General features: G+C 42.1%; 1 protein-coding gene across 1 annotated transcript in view; it reads right to left on the bottom strand.

Annotated features, from left to right (window-relative positions):
- The window catches only part of drk (growth factor receptor-bound protein 2 drk), a 38974-nt gene that overhangs the window by 21092 nt on the left and 1707 nt on the right, over positions 1–16175 (bottom strand). The window contains exon 2 of the mRNA XM_080284034.1: positions 1168–1255. Within this exon, the coding sequence (XP_080140160.1) occupies positions 1168–1245 (78 nt within the window). The 5' untranslated portion in view covers positions 1246–1255. The remainder of the gene's footprint in view (positions 1–1167; positions 1256–16175) is intronic.

Genomic DNA, 16175 nt, shown 5'->3' on the forward strand with positions numbered 1-16175 from the left:
ATTCAGCACTCAAGTGGGCCAAGTTAACATAAAAAGAGTATAGTACAAAATATGCAAGATACCAGGGTGCCAAAATCACAAACATATTTACCTCATCCTACACCAAAATATTATGATTTAAAGCTAATTAAAATTGGTTAACTCCCTGTAGACAACAGTACAGTATTATTCTCTCATACCTGAAACCTGTCTCAATGTAAAAGACTTATATCAATTTCCAAACATCTTAAATCATGTAAAAGCCCTCTTTCCCTGGACCATGAACTAAATACTGTACAAACTCATTATTTTCTTACCTGTAAATTCACTGTAAGGCAATATCTTTAGACATTTTTGTACAGCAAATTTTCTTTTCTCTTTTCCCTCTCAACCCAGTTCACTTTTTTTTTTTTTTTTTAAGTTGCCTTTAAGTTTTTGTCACTCCCAGTTTCAGTATCGGATGTATTATTCCACAAACCGAAGTTGATGCTGAAAATATTTTCATTGTATCAAAAAAAAAAAAAAAAAAAAAAAAAGGCTGAAATGTGGACAAATTCATAACTACCCAGCAGCTATTGGATGACAAACTAAAAAGACCTCTACTGTACAAACTTAAATGGAAACATGACGACCTCCAGCTTCAAGAGAAAAGAGAGAAGAGCAATTTACACATGACAGAGTTGGCAAGGGATATGGAAGAAAGGCAAAAGAGATGTAAAAACAGACTGGTTTGGCGATACAGATACTGAGTAAAATTTAAGAATTAGCTAAGCTTATTAGAATTCAGTGGTATATGTGTAAGTTCTTATTTTATATAATATACGTAATATACGGGTACTTGAATACTACAATTACCCATTATATACTATTATTCTTAAATTCTATTCCAATTTTACACAAGCCTGTGATACCAGAAAAGCAAAAACTATTGAAGTGGCATTACTGTATATTTAACAGCTATTACAGCACTGGCATGTTTTGTACTAGATACAATTCTCCATATGATAGCATCCACTTGCAAGTCTGCAAACACTACGATCAGTAAAGTTTATTACATATAGCCTAAGCTGCTGTACTCAACAATCATAACCTTATTATCACTGGTACCATGCTCACATTTTCTTCCACATAACCTCACTATAATATAAAATACAGGACTGTAGCTTTAACTTGCTTAAAAAGACATACCTTTAAAATCTGTCCTTTTCTAAAACTGAGTTCATCCTCAGCAGTGGCATTAAAATCATGCTTTGCTGCTGCCTCCATTACGAATAATCTGAAAAACAGGGAGCATATTGTAATTATAAAAAAAAAAAAAAAATTAAAACAGGAGGTTATTCTGGAAAGAGGTGCGGAAATGTAGAAGTGACAGCAGAAAGAAATGTGGGAGAGTGTAGGATGTAAGTGGTAGATTATTAACCTATGGGGATGAAGTAAGGGCCAGATGGAAAGAATATTTTGAAAGCCTGATGAATGGGAATAGGGAAAGCAGAGCCCCTGTACAAATGATTGGTTCTGGGGGTGTGCAGAGAAGGAAAGAAGTGCCAGGAACCGTGACACTTGTGCAGGTTAAGAACACTGCGAAGTGTCTGAAAAATGGGAAGGCTGCTGAGGCTGATGAGGTGCATGCAGAGATGATTAAGTATACTGGAGACAGTGGAATGAAGTGCATGTTGGAGAAGGCCTGGATAAGTGGCACTAAGCCAGCAAAAGGCTGTGGTTGTGCCCCTGTACAAAAATGAAGGTAACTGAAGTGAGTGCAAGAATTATCGTAACACGTTTACTGAGTGTGGTAGGGAACGTATATGGAAGAATTATTATAAAGTAAGAGAGATATCAGAAGTCCTACGGAATGATGAACAGGTGGCTTTAGGAGTGGCAGAGAATGTGTGGATCAAATATTTGCAGCAAGACAGATAGTGAAGAAGGCTTGTGAGAAGGACTATAGGGTGTTTATGGTATTCGTGGATCTGGAAAAAGCATACGACAAAGTAGACAGAGATGGATTGTGGAAGGTTTTGCACATGTACAGTGTAGATGGTAAGCTGCTAGGTGCTGTCAAGTTTTTATGATGGTAGCGAGGCATGTGTAAAGGTAAATGGGCAACTTAAGTGAATGGTTCACGAACAGTGTGGGCATGTGGCAAAGCTGTGTGATGTCCCCATGGTTGATCAATATATATAATGTACCCTCGCATCCAGTAGGCATTTGTCCAGTACTATTCGCATCTAGTACATTAAAAAATATATATATATATATATATATATATATATATATATATATATACAGTATATATATATTACTGTAGTGTTGGGCTAATACAGATCAGCCGTGCAAAGTGGGCCAAATCCAAGGAATTCTTCTCTAGTACTGATGTGCTGCATCCAGTACTACTACCCACATGTGTGCTGGAAGATGGCCAACACCGAGGAACGTTTCCCTGGTACTGCTGTGCCAGTCCAGTACGCCTTCCTCATGACTCGTGACATGTGCCAATCAAATTGCAGTATTGCTCTCATGTGAACACACCCCAGCTTTATGATTTATGAGGGAGGTTGAGGCAGAGAGGCCTTGACAGGATCCTGAAGACCCTCATCCAAGGGGTCAGTAGGACCTCCTACAGCCACAGAAACCCCTCCTCCTTCCCCCCCCCCCAAGCCCATCACCACTCACCTTAAAGGTTGATAAAATCTTAGTTGTGTCAAAATGTGGTTAAGTTGATTACGGGGGAGGGGGGGTGGGGGGGGGCTTTTTCAAGGCTTGTCTGACATTATTCAATTTTCCCATGAGGTCTGTTGTTTGTCCAGTACGGATTTAGTCCAGTACTGTAGTACTGTACTGCCTGACAAAAATACCATACTCGAAGCGAGGGTACTGTACATGGATGGATGATGAGAGAAGTAAAAACACGAGTAATGGAGAGAGGGATGGCATTGGTAATGAATGGTGATGGATGGAATATCTCAAATTTGTTGTATGCTGATGATGCAGTAGAGTAATTCCTGTAATAACCTGATGCCCGATTTCTGAAAACCCCAATTTCTGGATGTCTTGGGCCTAGGCCTTCAAAAAAAAAAAAAAAAAAAAAAAAAAAAAAAAAAACCCACCCGTAATTTGAAATTGGCACCTGGCACCGAACAGCCATGTTTACACACAGCCGCTGGCCCCCTGCTGTTCCTCCCCCCTCCCCAAGAGGCGTGTTTCAAACCTTGCCGTGCCCGCACCACAGGCACAGTTTACGTGTGTGGTTCGTTTTTTGGGGTTTGGCACCTTGCCATGTCATAGAAAACTGTGCCACAGAAGCACACGCCATAGGCAACATGACTGTGGTAGTAGCTGTTCCCTAAGCAGTCTGGCCGAACAGCCCCGAGTCCCTAAGGGAGGCCACAGCTGAGACCGGGCTTTCCCACAGAGCTCTCAAGGAGTGTATGCTGTGCTGTTGGCATAGGTGATTGTGTGCAATGCAGTCTTCCATAATGTGCTTAATACTGTAGTATGGAATGCTGTGTTACATCCTGGGCAGGCATCAGCGATGGAGTCATCCAGCCTCTTCTGATAACTTAAGAGGGCTGGATGATGTCCCCTTCTCAGCCTGGCTAGGAGGACCCTGTCCTCACAAAGGAGATAGGATTCAAAAGAGTGGATATCAGGAGGCTGTACATGCAGCTGTGTGTTGTCTTTAAGTGACTGAATGGAGCGGCAAGTGGTCTGAGTATGGATATGCTTCTGGAAGCTGGTCTGAGTATGGATATGCTTCTGGAAGCTGGTTTGAGGCAGGCAAGGGGGGGAAAGATGACAGTACGAGGTGCTACCCAAAAGTTTCAGCAATTTGAACAACAGGAACCAACCATTTGCAGTTTTGCCTTTTGCCGCTAGGAGGAGTCAGCAGCAACCCTTGTTTGTCAGCGTGGCCCTGGCTGTGTCTGTGAGCGGACGTGTTGTTGAGCTAAGCTTGCTACTGTAACATGGTGTGTAGGTGGTTTGGCAGTTTTGCAATGGTGGACCAATGGCGCAGCAATGTCAAGTCAATGTTGATCGTTTTCTTCAATACCCAAGGGATTGTTCTAAAGGAATTCGTCCCACCCGGTCAATCTGTCAGCAGAAAGCTTCACTGTGAAGTTTGGCAGCGTCTGAGGGAGAACATCCGCCACAAACGTTCAGAACGATGGAAGAACAAGGACTAGGTCCTGCATCATGACAACGCCCCTGCCCACACATCAATTGTCGTCCGGCAGTTCCTGGCTTCCACTAACAAGGCAGTCATTCCCCGCCCACCCTATTCACCTGACCTTGCCCCCTGCGAATTTTTCCTGTTTCCCAAGCTGAAGTTACAACTGAAAGGGCGTCAACTTGACTCGAGGAGATCCAGACAGAATCGCAGGAGGCGCTCAAGACCATCACACCTGAAGCCTTCCTGGGATGCATGGACTAGTGGAAAAAATGCTGGGACCACTGTATACATGCCCAAGGGGACTACTTTGAAGGCGACAGTGAGAACTAGGAGATAAGGTAACTTATTTTCCTATAATATTCAAATTACTGGAACTTTTGCGTAGCACCTCATATTTGTGTATCATATCGTGTGCTGGGTGTTGTTTTGATGTTCCTTGGTGTGTGTGTGGATGTGCTGCCATGTAGTGTAGTGGATGTTGTGGGTTTGTTGCGGCTGCAGTGAGAATTTGGGTGCCTCTCATGTCTAGATGATCCTTGACTTTGAGGACTTTGGTTTCTTGATGTAGGTGGTCTGTGGGTGTAGTAGCTGTGCAGCCTGTAATTATTTTTATGGCCTTCTTCTGTACAGTCTGTAGAGTGTTGCAGTGTGTTTTAGTGTCCCTCATAAGTTATCATAACTGATTACATGAAGATAAGTGAGTCTTATCACTCCCAAGCAGGATAGGTGATGATTCTGTACATGCACCAAGCTATCATTCATTTCACATTAAATAAAGCTTAACAGAATTGCTGAACAAAAATGAAAGTAATGTGAGCATAAGTGGCTGGGAAATGGATGGGAGAAGAAGGAAGGTGAGAAGAGGGGAAGAAATCAGTGCAATGGAAGTAATGAAGAATGTCAAAATTGGGAAAGTCCCCGGAACTGATGGACTGTGTGGTGATGTGCTGAAACATGGGAGAGATAGTAGTGGAATGGGTATGGAAGATATGCAGACTGGCTTGGGAGGAAGGTAGAGTCCCGGAGAATTGAAAGGCAGGTATAATTATTCCCCAGTGCAAAAGAAAGGGGGAAAAAGCAGTGTGTGGTAATCATAGGGGCATTTGTCTTCTTAGTGTAATCAGAAAAGTATAAGGTGGGATACTTATTGATGGAGTTAGGGAAATAACAGAGGAATTAGTTGGAGAACAGAGAGGTTTTACAAAGGGAAGAGGTTGTGTAAATCAGAGATTCATTATTAGGTCTTTAGTGGAAAAGTTTCCAGAGAAGGGAAAGAAATTGTATGTGGCCTTCAAGGATTTGGAGAAGGCATATCACAGGGTGGACAGACAAGGATTGTGGAAAGTATTAAGAATATACTGAGAAAACGGGAAGTTGAATGTCGCAGAGTACCGTATGTATGAGGAGGCTGAGGCTGCAGTGCATGTAGACAGTGAACTGAGTGAATTTTCCTATTTGACGGTTGGATTGAAACAGGGATGTGTCATGTCTCCATGGTTCTTCAAGCTGTATAAAGATGCGGTTATAAAAGTGGTACAAGGTACAGCAGTGGATGTTGGAGTGACCCTAATAAGTGAGTGCAGTGTCTGGAAACTTCATGTTCTGTTGTTTGCAGATGATACTGTATTAAGTGAAGACGGAGGGGAACTGCAAGGCTTGGTGAGTAAGTCTGGAAGAGTGTGTAAGAAACGGAATGTAAAGGTGAATGTAGGGAGGAGTAAAGTAATGGTCTTTGAGAGAAATGAAGTCACTGGATGTACAGTGAGGTTGGATGATTAGGTAATGGAAAATGTGAGTGCATTTAAGTATTTGGGTAGTGTGATGAGAAAGGATGGAAGTTTAGAGGGTGAAGTGCTTAAAAAGGTACAACAAGGCAGAGAGGTTGCCAGTTCTTTGAAAGCAGTGATAAGGAACAGGGAAGTGAGCATGGAAGTAATAAAGTCATTATATGACAGCACTGCGATACCAACCCTAATGTACCATATGGTAATGTAGCTTGGACCTTGTTGGAAGGACACAAGGACACAAGTTAAGGGTGAGAGCAGTGGAAATGAGTTATTTGAGGGGAGCATGTGGAGTTACGTGGAGATACGGACTGACAAATGAGGAAGTGAAGGAGTGTTGTGATGTAGATGTGCATGTAATAGAAAGCATTAAGAGAAATACACTGAGGCGGTTTGGCCATGTGGAGAGGCTGGAGTGAGAGATTAATGCAGAAAATGTATGTGGGTGAGGTGGAGGGGGGAGATGGAGGGGGAAGCTGAGGATGAGATTGAGGGATGGAGTGGAGAGGTATATGAGAGAGGAGGGTGTGAGGTGGGAGCAGGGCAGAGAAATGACGTTGGACTGGGTGACATGGAGGCAGTTTGTTTGTGATCATCCCTTACAGGATTGAGGCATCTGGCAACAGATAGACAGATATCCTATTCCTTTCATTTTCAGGTCCTTCCTATGCCGAATAAAAAGAGATTAGAGGGTGATGAAGAAACACCGAGCACAAGTGTCATCAACGAAAAGAATAGGAAAATACACACGGTTTCTCTTTCAATATGGAAGCTCCCACCTAACACTGACTACAATATTCAGAGGGTGGGAAATAAAAAGAATACAGCACCAATTTATTCAAAAATTTCAGTGTTCATTCATCTGCTTTGTTATGCATCACATACATGCTTCAAAGTTTTATATACAACAGAATGGACTTTATTTCCAGCAGTCGTTGATTCACCCCAATTACTGTAGGACTTACTTAAGGTTAGAATTATGAAGGTAACAGATGTGGTAGGTGGGGGCACTCACCACCCACTCACTCTATGTAGTGTTGCTCTCAGGTGACTGCCTTGCCCTCTCTTCCTTTCTTCTTTCCTTCCTTCCTCTTATGTCATTCTTTCCTTCAAACTATCCTCTTCTGTCTATGGGTGACTCTACTCTGAGTGACAAGCCAAGCGGTTTCCTGTAGCCTAGCCTACACCGGGATCCAATTACTATGCTGGGTGGTAACCATATAACCAAACTATGAAGCCTGGTGGTATAGTGGGTAATGAAGGCACTCCAACCAGATTGAGCCTGTGTCGGTTCATATCCAAGGGGTGGCTCAGGTTTATTGCTCACTTAATGCCACTCAGGGATGAGCGAGGCTGGTCACTCCCATCTTAAATGTCAGGACCAACTTGCCTAGCCCCCCAGATCCTACGCTCCTCATGGGACAACATAGGTTTAGATGATGATGAGGAGATAGAACCATAGACTGAAAACCTATAAAAGCTATCCCTTCCAGAGAGTTACCAGTAAGAAAAAATGGGGGCTACAAAATATTACCAACTGTCATACCTGAAAACATAACACACACACACATCAGTACTGTATAGCTATGCTTTAAAGGGTAAGACAGGGTGGAAGTGAAGTTAGCAGGGGAGTGAAAGATAAAAATGGTAGATTACTAGTGGAGAAGGGAGAAAAAGTGAGCAGATGGAGAGAACACTTTAAGGAATTGTTGAACATACAGGATGGAAGTAATGTGAGTATAAGTGGCTGGGGAATGGCTGGGAGAAGGAGGGAGGTGAGAAGACAGGAAGAATTCAGTAGGATAGAAGTTGTGGAAGCAATGAAGGAAGTTAAATTGGGGAAAGCCTCGGGAATTGATGGAGTGTGTGGTGAAATGCTGAAGCATGGGGGAGAGATAGTAGTACTGTAGAATGGATGTGGAAGATGTGCAGATTGGCCTGGGAGGAAGGGAGAGTCCCGGAGGATTGGAAGTCAGGTATAATTATTCCTTTGTACAAAGGAAAAGGGGAAAAAGAAGTGTGTGGTAATCATAGGGGCATTTGTCTTCTTAGTATAACAGGAAAAGTGTATGGTAGGATACTTATTGACAGAGTTAGAGAAAGAACAGAGAAATTAGTTGGAGAAGAACAGGGAGGCTTTAGGAAGGGAAGAGGTTGTGTAGATCAGATATTCATTCTTAGATCTTTAGTGGAAAAGTTTCTAGAGAAGGGAAAGAAGTTGTATGCGGCTTTCATGGATTGGGAGAAAACATATGACAGGGTGGATAGACAAGGATTGTGGAAAGTGTTAAGAATATATGGAGTAGATGGGAAGTTGCTGAATGCTGTGAAGAGTATGTACGATGGTGCGAAGGCTGCAGTGCGTGTGGATGGTGAACTAAGTGAATTTTTCTCTCTGAAAGTTGGGTTGAAACAGGGATGTGTCATGTCTCCATGGTTGTTCAATCTGTTCATGGATGGGGTAATAAAAGAGGTACAAGGTAGGGTAGTGGATGTTGGAGTGGCCCTGGTGAGAGAGGATAGTGTTTGGAAACTCCCTGTACTGTTGTTTGCAGATGATATTGTGTTGTTGAGTGAAGACGAAGGGGAGCTGCAAGGCTTGGTGGATGAGTCTGGGAGTGTGTGTAAGAAACGGAATCTAAAGGTGAATGTAGGGAAGAGTAAAGTGATGGTCTTTGAGAGAGGTGAAGATAGTGAATGTACAGCGAGGTTGGAGAAAATGGAGAAATGAATTCCCTGAGCTAGGCAACTAAGGCCATATAGCCCCGCTGGGGTTACAGGAGGGAGCTACCCCTCCCGGCAACGGTAGCCCAGGCGAGGCTCGAACTTGCAACCTCCCGATCACAAGCTCAGCGCGCTACCACTGTGCTACCGCGCCCCCCAAACACAGTGAGGTTGGATGGTGAGGAATTGGAAAATGTGAGTACGTTTAAGTACTTGGGTAGTGTGATGAGTAAGGATGGAGGTTTGGAGGGTGAAGTGCTTGAAAGGATACAACAAGGAAGAAAGGTTGCTGGTTCTTTGAAAGCAGTGATAAGAAACAGGGAAGTGAGCATGGAAGTGAAAAAGTTACTACATGACAGTATTGTGATACCAACTCTAACGTATGGAAGTGAAGCTTGGACGTTGTTGGAAGGACACAAGAGTGAGAGCAATGGAAATGAGTTATTTAAGAGGAGCCTGTGGAGTCACATGGAGAGACAGGCTGACGAATGAGGATATAAAGAAGCGTTGTGGTGTGGATGTGGATGTGATAGGAAGTGTTATGAGGAACACACTGAGGTGGTTTGGCCATGTGGAGAGGATGGAGGGTGAAAACTGACGAAGAGAGTGTATGTGAGTGAGGTGGAGGGGGGATGAGGGAGGGGGAGGCCGAGGATGAGATGGAGGGATGGGGTGGAGAGGTATATGAGAAAGGGGGGTGTGAGTTGGGAGCAGGGCAGTGAAATGGCGGGGGACAGGGCGACTTGGAGGCGATTTGTTTGTGGCCACCCCAAACGGGATTGAGGCGTCTGGCAATAGATAGATAGATAGACTACACTAACAGCTACCGGTATAACAAATCTTAAACATGGTTCATAATATTTAATTTAATGAAACGTAAAGTAGCTAGTAAATGTCTGTCAGTCCAAACAACACAGAAAGAACATTCAGTAGTCCTAACATATACAGAAAGGAAACACTATAAATGAAGAGGATGTGACTCATAGGACTTCAGATGAAAAGGATTCTGGGAGTTTATATCACAAAGGACCTAACGCCATCAGTGTCTGTGGCAACTTCAAAAGCAATATCAACAATGAGAAGACTACAAAAGTTGTTGCTTAACCCCAGCTGCCTGACAAAGCAGACCCGTCCACCACAAATAAGCAACTGTCCCTATGGGGTTGTCTCTTGGGTTTCCTATACTGTACTGTATTGTTGACACTGTTCCTGCATCTTAGTGTATTAAGTGTAACCACAAAAATACACCCATGTGTGAGATCCCATATGGAAACTGCTGTTTTGACATGGAATCTGTATTTGGCAAAGGGAACTGATATTCTAGAGGAGAGTTGAAGAAGGCCACAAAAAGAGCTCAGCAATTATGTTACAACTCATAGCAAACCAGATTAAAGTACCGGTACATACCATAAACTTTAATTTTCCAACACGAGCTGCAGGAGAGACCTTATAAAGGTCTTCAAATTTAAAAACAAGCTAACAGATTTTGACAGAAACCATTACACACACAAAAAAAAAACAATAATAATAAAACAACCTGACTATCCATCTATAGCCAGACAACTTACCTGGTAATTCTGGGGGAAACAGCCACAAATGCATTGTTTTGATGTCACTCTCCTCCACCACCAGCCTGCTCCCCTCACTCATAGCTATATATGGTATATCTCTCCCCATCCCCCCATCTCACTGTCTCCCCCTCCCCTTTGCACTTCCTATACGGTACCGATACATTCTCCTAGATAATCTCTCATTCCCCATGGGGTCCTAGGATTTATTTTGAGATGCATTAGCAACAGGTCATCAAAAGTAATACTGCAACTTTATCTAGCATCAGTAAGGCCACACTTAGACTACGCAGTACAATTTTGGTGTCCTTACTATAGAATGGATATTAACTCATCCGAAAATGTACGCAGAAGAATGACAAAAATGATACACGATGTTCGGAACCTGTCATATGAAGACAGACTGAAAAGACTAAGTCTGCACTCACTAGAGAGGCACAAAGTAGGGGGAGACTTAACTGAGGTGTTTAAGTGGATGAAGGGTATAAATATCGGAGATATCAGAAAGGTACTTAAAGTTAGCATACAGGATAGAACTAGAAGTAATGGTTTCAAACTAGAAAAATTCCATTTCAATAAGGAAATACCGGTAGGTAGAAACTGGTTTCATAATAGAGTAGTACATGAATGGAATATGCTACCTAGTAAAGTAGTTGCTGCCTCTTCCACTGAGGGTTTCAAGTATAGGCTAGATAAGCATATGACAAGTAAGGGGTGGGTACAGAAAAAAAAATTATAACCAAAACTAATTCATACTTTTTCCTTTTCAGGTTACACTATGGTAGTTTCTGTTCTCCTTTCACACTTTCCTATAAAATGTCCATGCCAGTTTTTCTACACTGCATGGTGTTCTTTCTGACTTTTTCCTGCCGGCTTCGACTGGAGGGTTTGGAGGGCGAGGGAGAGCCTTGTTCTTTGCTGTCCTTATCTCATTCTAGTACTGTAGTTCAGTTACGGTACTCTTCTAGGAGCTGCCTAGCATGGGCCAACTGGCCTACTGCAGTTATCCTCTCTTCTTATGTTATGTTCTCCACATGACCAAACCACTTCTGGGTACAACTTTAAGAATACCCATAACTAAGAAATGCCCTGCAAATCAGATCTAACTTCTCACAGACAGTTTTCAATGGCTGTTTTCCTGAAGTTTTGTTGAAGCATAAAATGTCATCACCACCACCTATCATCACCTCTTTCCCACTGAAGGATGGGGTAAAAGGTGGGATCCACAAATATAAAATAGAGGATGAGGGATTGCTTAATTCCAACCTTCTCCTTGCTTTTGCCCATGCCTGAAGTGAATATGGTGTCATAAGGTCACCCCTCAGGGTACCAAATGGTACCTGAGTGCCAGGAATCCATTTGGTTTGTCATTCAGTGCCAAACAAATGTACAGCAGCACTACACGAGTGTCTGGTGGGTACCATCACCTCCCACTTACATTTTGTAAACATGTAGCTAGAAGGAATGATGACTGTTGCAAAAGTAGGCCCGGGGCCATATCTATCATAGTGGCCTTCCCCTTTCACAGAAGGACATTCATAAGTTCCAAAACATCCTGGTTTCATTACTGTGAGGAGATTAAGGCACCTGGTTATTGACAGGTAAAGACTTCGGTAAGAGTTATCACTGTCTTGTGAATGCCTCCCATGAGTGAAAACCTCAAACCTTGCAATCAGTGAAGGAATGCTAAAGTTTTCATGGATATGATCGCTTTATTTATAAATACTACCGGTAAGTGTTATGGTTGTTTTTGACATGATTATGCAATAGAAAAATAAACTGTTATCAACAATTTAATAAATGTACTTATAACAAAAATTCCTCAAAAAGCATTACAAATTTTCCAAAATGTTAATTTTTTCCTCCTCAACTAAAAACATACTGGTAATAACCAAATACACTGACAAAACCCCATGGTGGTGTGAGCTAGGGTCAAGAAAGCCAGAAAAAAATATATAATAAAAAATAAAATGAGATATGAACCAAAGTACTGGTATGGATCTAAATTCCTTCTCTGCACACCATCAGACAGTCATGGTTACAGCCTCTCTACTCTTACCATTTTTATTCATCAGAATTTCAAAATATTCTTTCCATCTCCTCTTACTTCATTTCCACTTGTTACTATTCTTCCATTTTCACACTTTCTATTTTCACTTTGACATCATTGCACCTCTTTCTAGAACAATTTCCTACAGTACCGGTATTTTAAGTAAATGGCATTAATTTTTCTTCCAAGATCCTCATTTACCTACCATACCATTATTTTCTCTGTATTAGTCTCTGCAAGCTTTACTGTCATGTGCTCTCTTTATTCATTCAAATCCCTTTCCTGCATCCAATCTAGCCACTTCTCCTTCTCTCCTCCACTTCCCTTCAAGCTCTTTATCCCACCACGCTATATATATCTCTCTTTCTATTTGTTGCCTCCGGTTCCTCCACATATTCATCAGCCACTTGTTTTTTCTCAGTTTCTTCACTTGTAGTTTTTTGCCATGACTGCTTTTCTCTCTCTCTCCCTCTCATAGTCTTACTTCTCTCAGTTTAACCCCCGACATCACAACCACACGATCAGACAGACCTCTCAATCATCTTCTCTCCAGCCTTGTATCCACGACACTGTCAAAGCGCAGACTCTCCACAAGAACATAATCAACCAGGCTCCTGACACTAATATCCCCTTTCTATCTGTACCAATTATATCTGTGTGCAACTCAACGTTTAAACTATAAGTTACAAATGAACATGGTCCTTTCCTGAGATGCCCCTCATGTCAATAAACTAAAAAAGGTTCACAGTTGTGTTAACTTTGCCTGCTTTCTTTGAATATAGTGCCTGCTTTCTTTGAATACTGTGCCTGCTTTCTCTGAGTACTGTGCCTACCTTCTTTGAATATTCTACCTGCTTTCTTTGAATATTCAATCTGCTTTCTTTGAATATCCGCAGTGTACATTTGAAAACGAATGAATCTTATTATTTCTGGTGTAAATAGAATTTCAACTGTTTGCATGATCACTCAGGTGATTGTTGGTTGTGATAACCCAAAACTGTTTTCGTTGCACTGCTGCATTTTACCAGCTGCTGAATACTGAAGGGTCAGAGGAAGGTATATCTCTGGGGAGACAGTATTCTTTGTTGTATGTAGCTGGTTACTGTACCTCATTTCTCACCAATTCTGTTACAAATATGATTCCCTCCCAGTCTAAATGGTATTTTTTCCCAACTCTCCATCAATGTATTCATTGAGGAAGTGGTCAAATATTCCTCGGTTGGTGGATGCCGAGGTCCACTGTTGATGTTTATACCGTTGGCAACCCGCCTCTCGTGAATGTTTCCCAACTCCTTAAAAGCCCCCCTCATCATAAGTAGACCTGCCACACTGTTGGGATGAGCTCAGTGTTAGGAGCATTTCTATCTATCTATCTATCTTTTGCCAGACACCACAATCCCGCAAAGGGTGGTCATTTGACACTGAGTTAGTTGTTTTACAGGGAGGGGCACCAACCCTCCACCAACCCACTTGTTGACACGTAGGGAGCACGTATGGTTTGGTTATATAGTTACCACCCAGCGTTGTAAATGGTTTCTTGGCTTACAGGAAACCATTTGGCTTGTCACTCAATAACAAGCTATAAATAACTCTTAAAGTCATTCACAAATTTGTGAATGGTTCACTAGCTTGTGAATTCACAAGGTACTCTGTGAATGTTCACAGCAAATAATGACTAGAGGCACCCCCAAGGGGGAATCACACCAGCCACAAGCCGACACATATCTACCGCGGCTTGGAATATGACCTTGACCTTGACCTACTTTCGCCAATTTTGAATTCGTATGAGATTTTCATCTCTACTGCACACCTGTAAGAATTCTGTGATGATATCTTGAGCGGCTGCAAGTTATCGTGGTAACAGACACACAGACCTTGACCTACTTTCAACCATTTCAAACTCATAGGAGACTTTCATCCCTTCTACACACCTGTAAAATTTCGTGATGATATTTTGAGCAGCTGCGAAGTTATCATGCTAATAAACACAGAGACATACAGACAAAATGAAAACAATACCGGTACTCGTAGAAGATTTTCTATCCCTACTACACACCTGTAATATTTTTTTATGATACCTTGAGCGGCTGCAAAGTTAACATGGTAACAGACACACAGACCTAGACCTCTACCTATCTATCTATCTATTGCTAAATGCCTAATTCCGGTAAGAGGTGGCCACAAACAAATCACCTCCATGTCGCCCTGCCTCCCGCCATTTCATTGCCCTGCTCCCAGCTCACACCCCCCTCTCTCATATACCTCTCCACTCCACCCCTCCATCTCTTCCTTGGCCTCCCCCTCCCTCTCCCCCCTTCCACCTCACTCACATACACTCTCCTCATCAGTCTCTCACTCTCCATCCTCTCCATATGGCCAAACCACCTCAGTGTGTTTCTCCTAAAGCTTCTATCACATCCACATCCAAATGCTTCCAATCACATCCACATCCAAGTGCTTCCTATCACATCCACATCCACACCACAACGCTCCTTCACTTCCTCATTTGTCAGTGTCTCTCCATGCGACTCCACATGCTCCTCTCAAATAACTCATTTCCACTGCTCTCACTCTTGACTTCTGTCCCTCCAACAAGGTCCAAGCTTCACTTCCAAACATTAGAGTTGGTATCACAATACTGTCATGTAGTAACTTTTTCACTTCCATGCTCACTTCCCTGTTTCCTATCACTGTTTTCAAGGTACCAGCAACCTTTCTTCCTTGTTGTACCCTTTCAAGCACTTCAACCTCTAAATTTCCATCCTTACTCATCACACTACTCTAGTACTTAAACACACTCACATTTTCCATTTCCTTCTCATCTAACCTCACTGTACATTCAATAACTTCACTTCTCTCGAAGACCATAACTTTACTCTTCCCTACATTCACCTTTAGATTCCGTTTCTTCCACACTCTCCCAAACTCATCCACCAAGCCTTGCAGCTCCCCTCTGTCTTCACTTAACAACACAGTATCATCTGCAAACAACTTTACGGGGAGTTTCCAAACACTGCCCTCTCTCACTAGAGCTGCTCCAACAAGATTCGGTAATATTCATTTGCACACAAAAAAAACACATACCCGGTACAGGTATACACTATGTGATAGCACAAATCCACTAGGTATGGTAAGAAAGAAACAGCAATAAAGGAAATAAATACTGAGTTCTTTAGTAAAATGGGAAGTAAATTGTAAGTTTCATCATAAACATCACCAAAAGTACCGGTATGTATGGTATAAAATGAAGGGTAATCATTAAAGAGACACAGGACCACCTCAAAAAATAGCAAAAATTTTTACCTGCACTTGAAGAGATTCAGTGACTTTGTAAATGTGAACAGAAGTGAGTTTTCAAGTACGAAGGGGATCCATTGATAAACCAGGAAAATATGATTAAATAAGGAGTTAGGTTAGGTTGGGATAATTTTGGTTAGATTAGCCAGGCATAAAACTGGTTGTGTTATGATAAAGAAGGCTGGGTTGTTACAAAAATTTAGGTTAGGTCTGTATAAACGGGCACTGATAAAGGTAGCCTATGGTAATTTCGCTCAAACATGGCATTCTAAGACGGCGTCCTTGTATCTTCACACACCGCAAGATGGCATCTATCTGTAAACAACCACCCCATTTTTAGACACTTTTCATCACATTTAAATGAAATAAAGGTAAACATATGCTTTATTTGAGGCAGTAGAAGCACCTTACTTTATCTGAGGCAGTAGAAGCACCTTACCAAATCAGTTCTCCTTCCTGATAGTCTATTTTTCTGATTACCGGTACTTCTGGGGTGGTAAATAAACACTTCATGTGAAACCTGTTTCCCCATTGCTGAAAGCTATGTTCTGCTGTGTCAACGCTTTTGATTTGTCAGCGTAATGACGGAAAGGAGAGTCCTA

Source organism: Coenobita brevimanus, chromosome 100 (assembly GCF_032717465.1).
Source record: "Coenobita brevimanus isolate Jiangsu-jjx chromosome 100, ASM3271746v2, whole genome shotgun sequence".
Taxonomy (NCBI): Eukaryota; Metazoa; Arthropoda; class Malacostraca; order Decapoda; family Coenobitidae; genus Coenobita; species Coenobita brevimanus.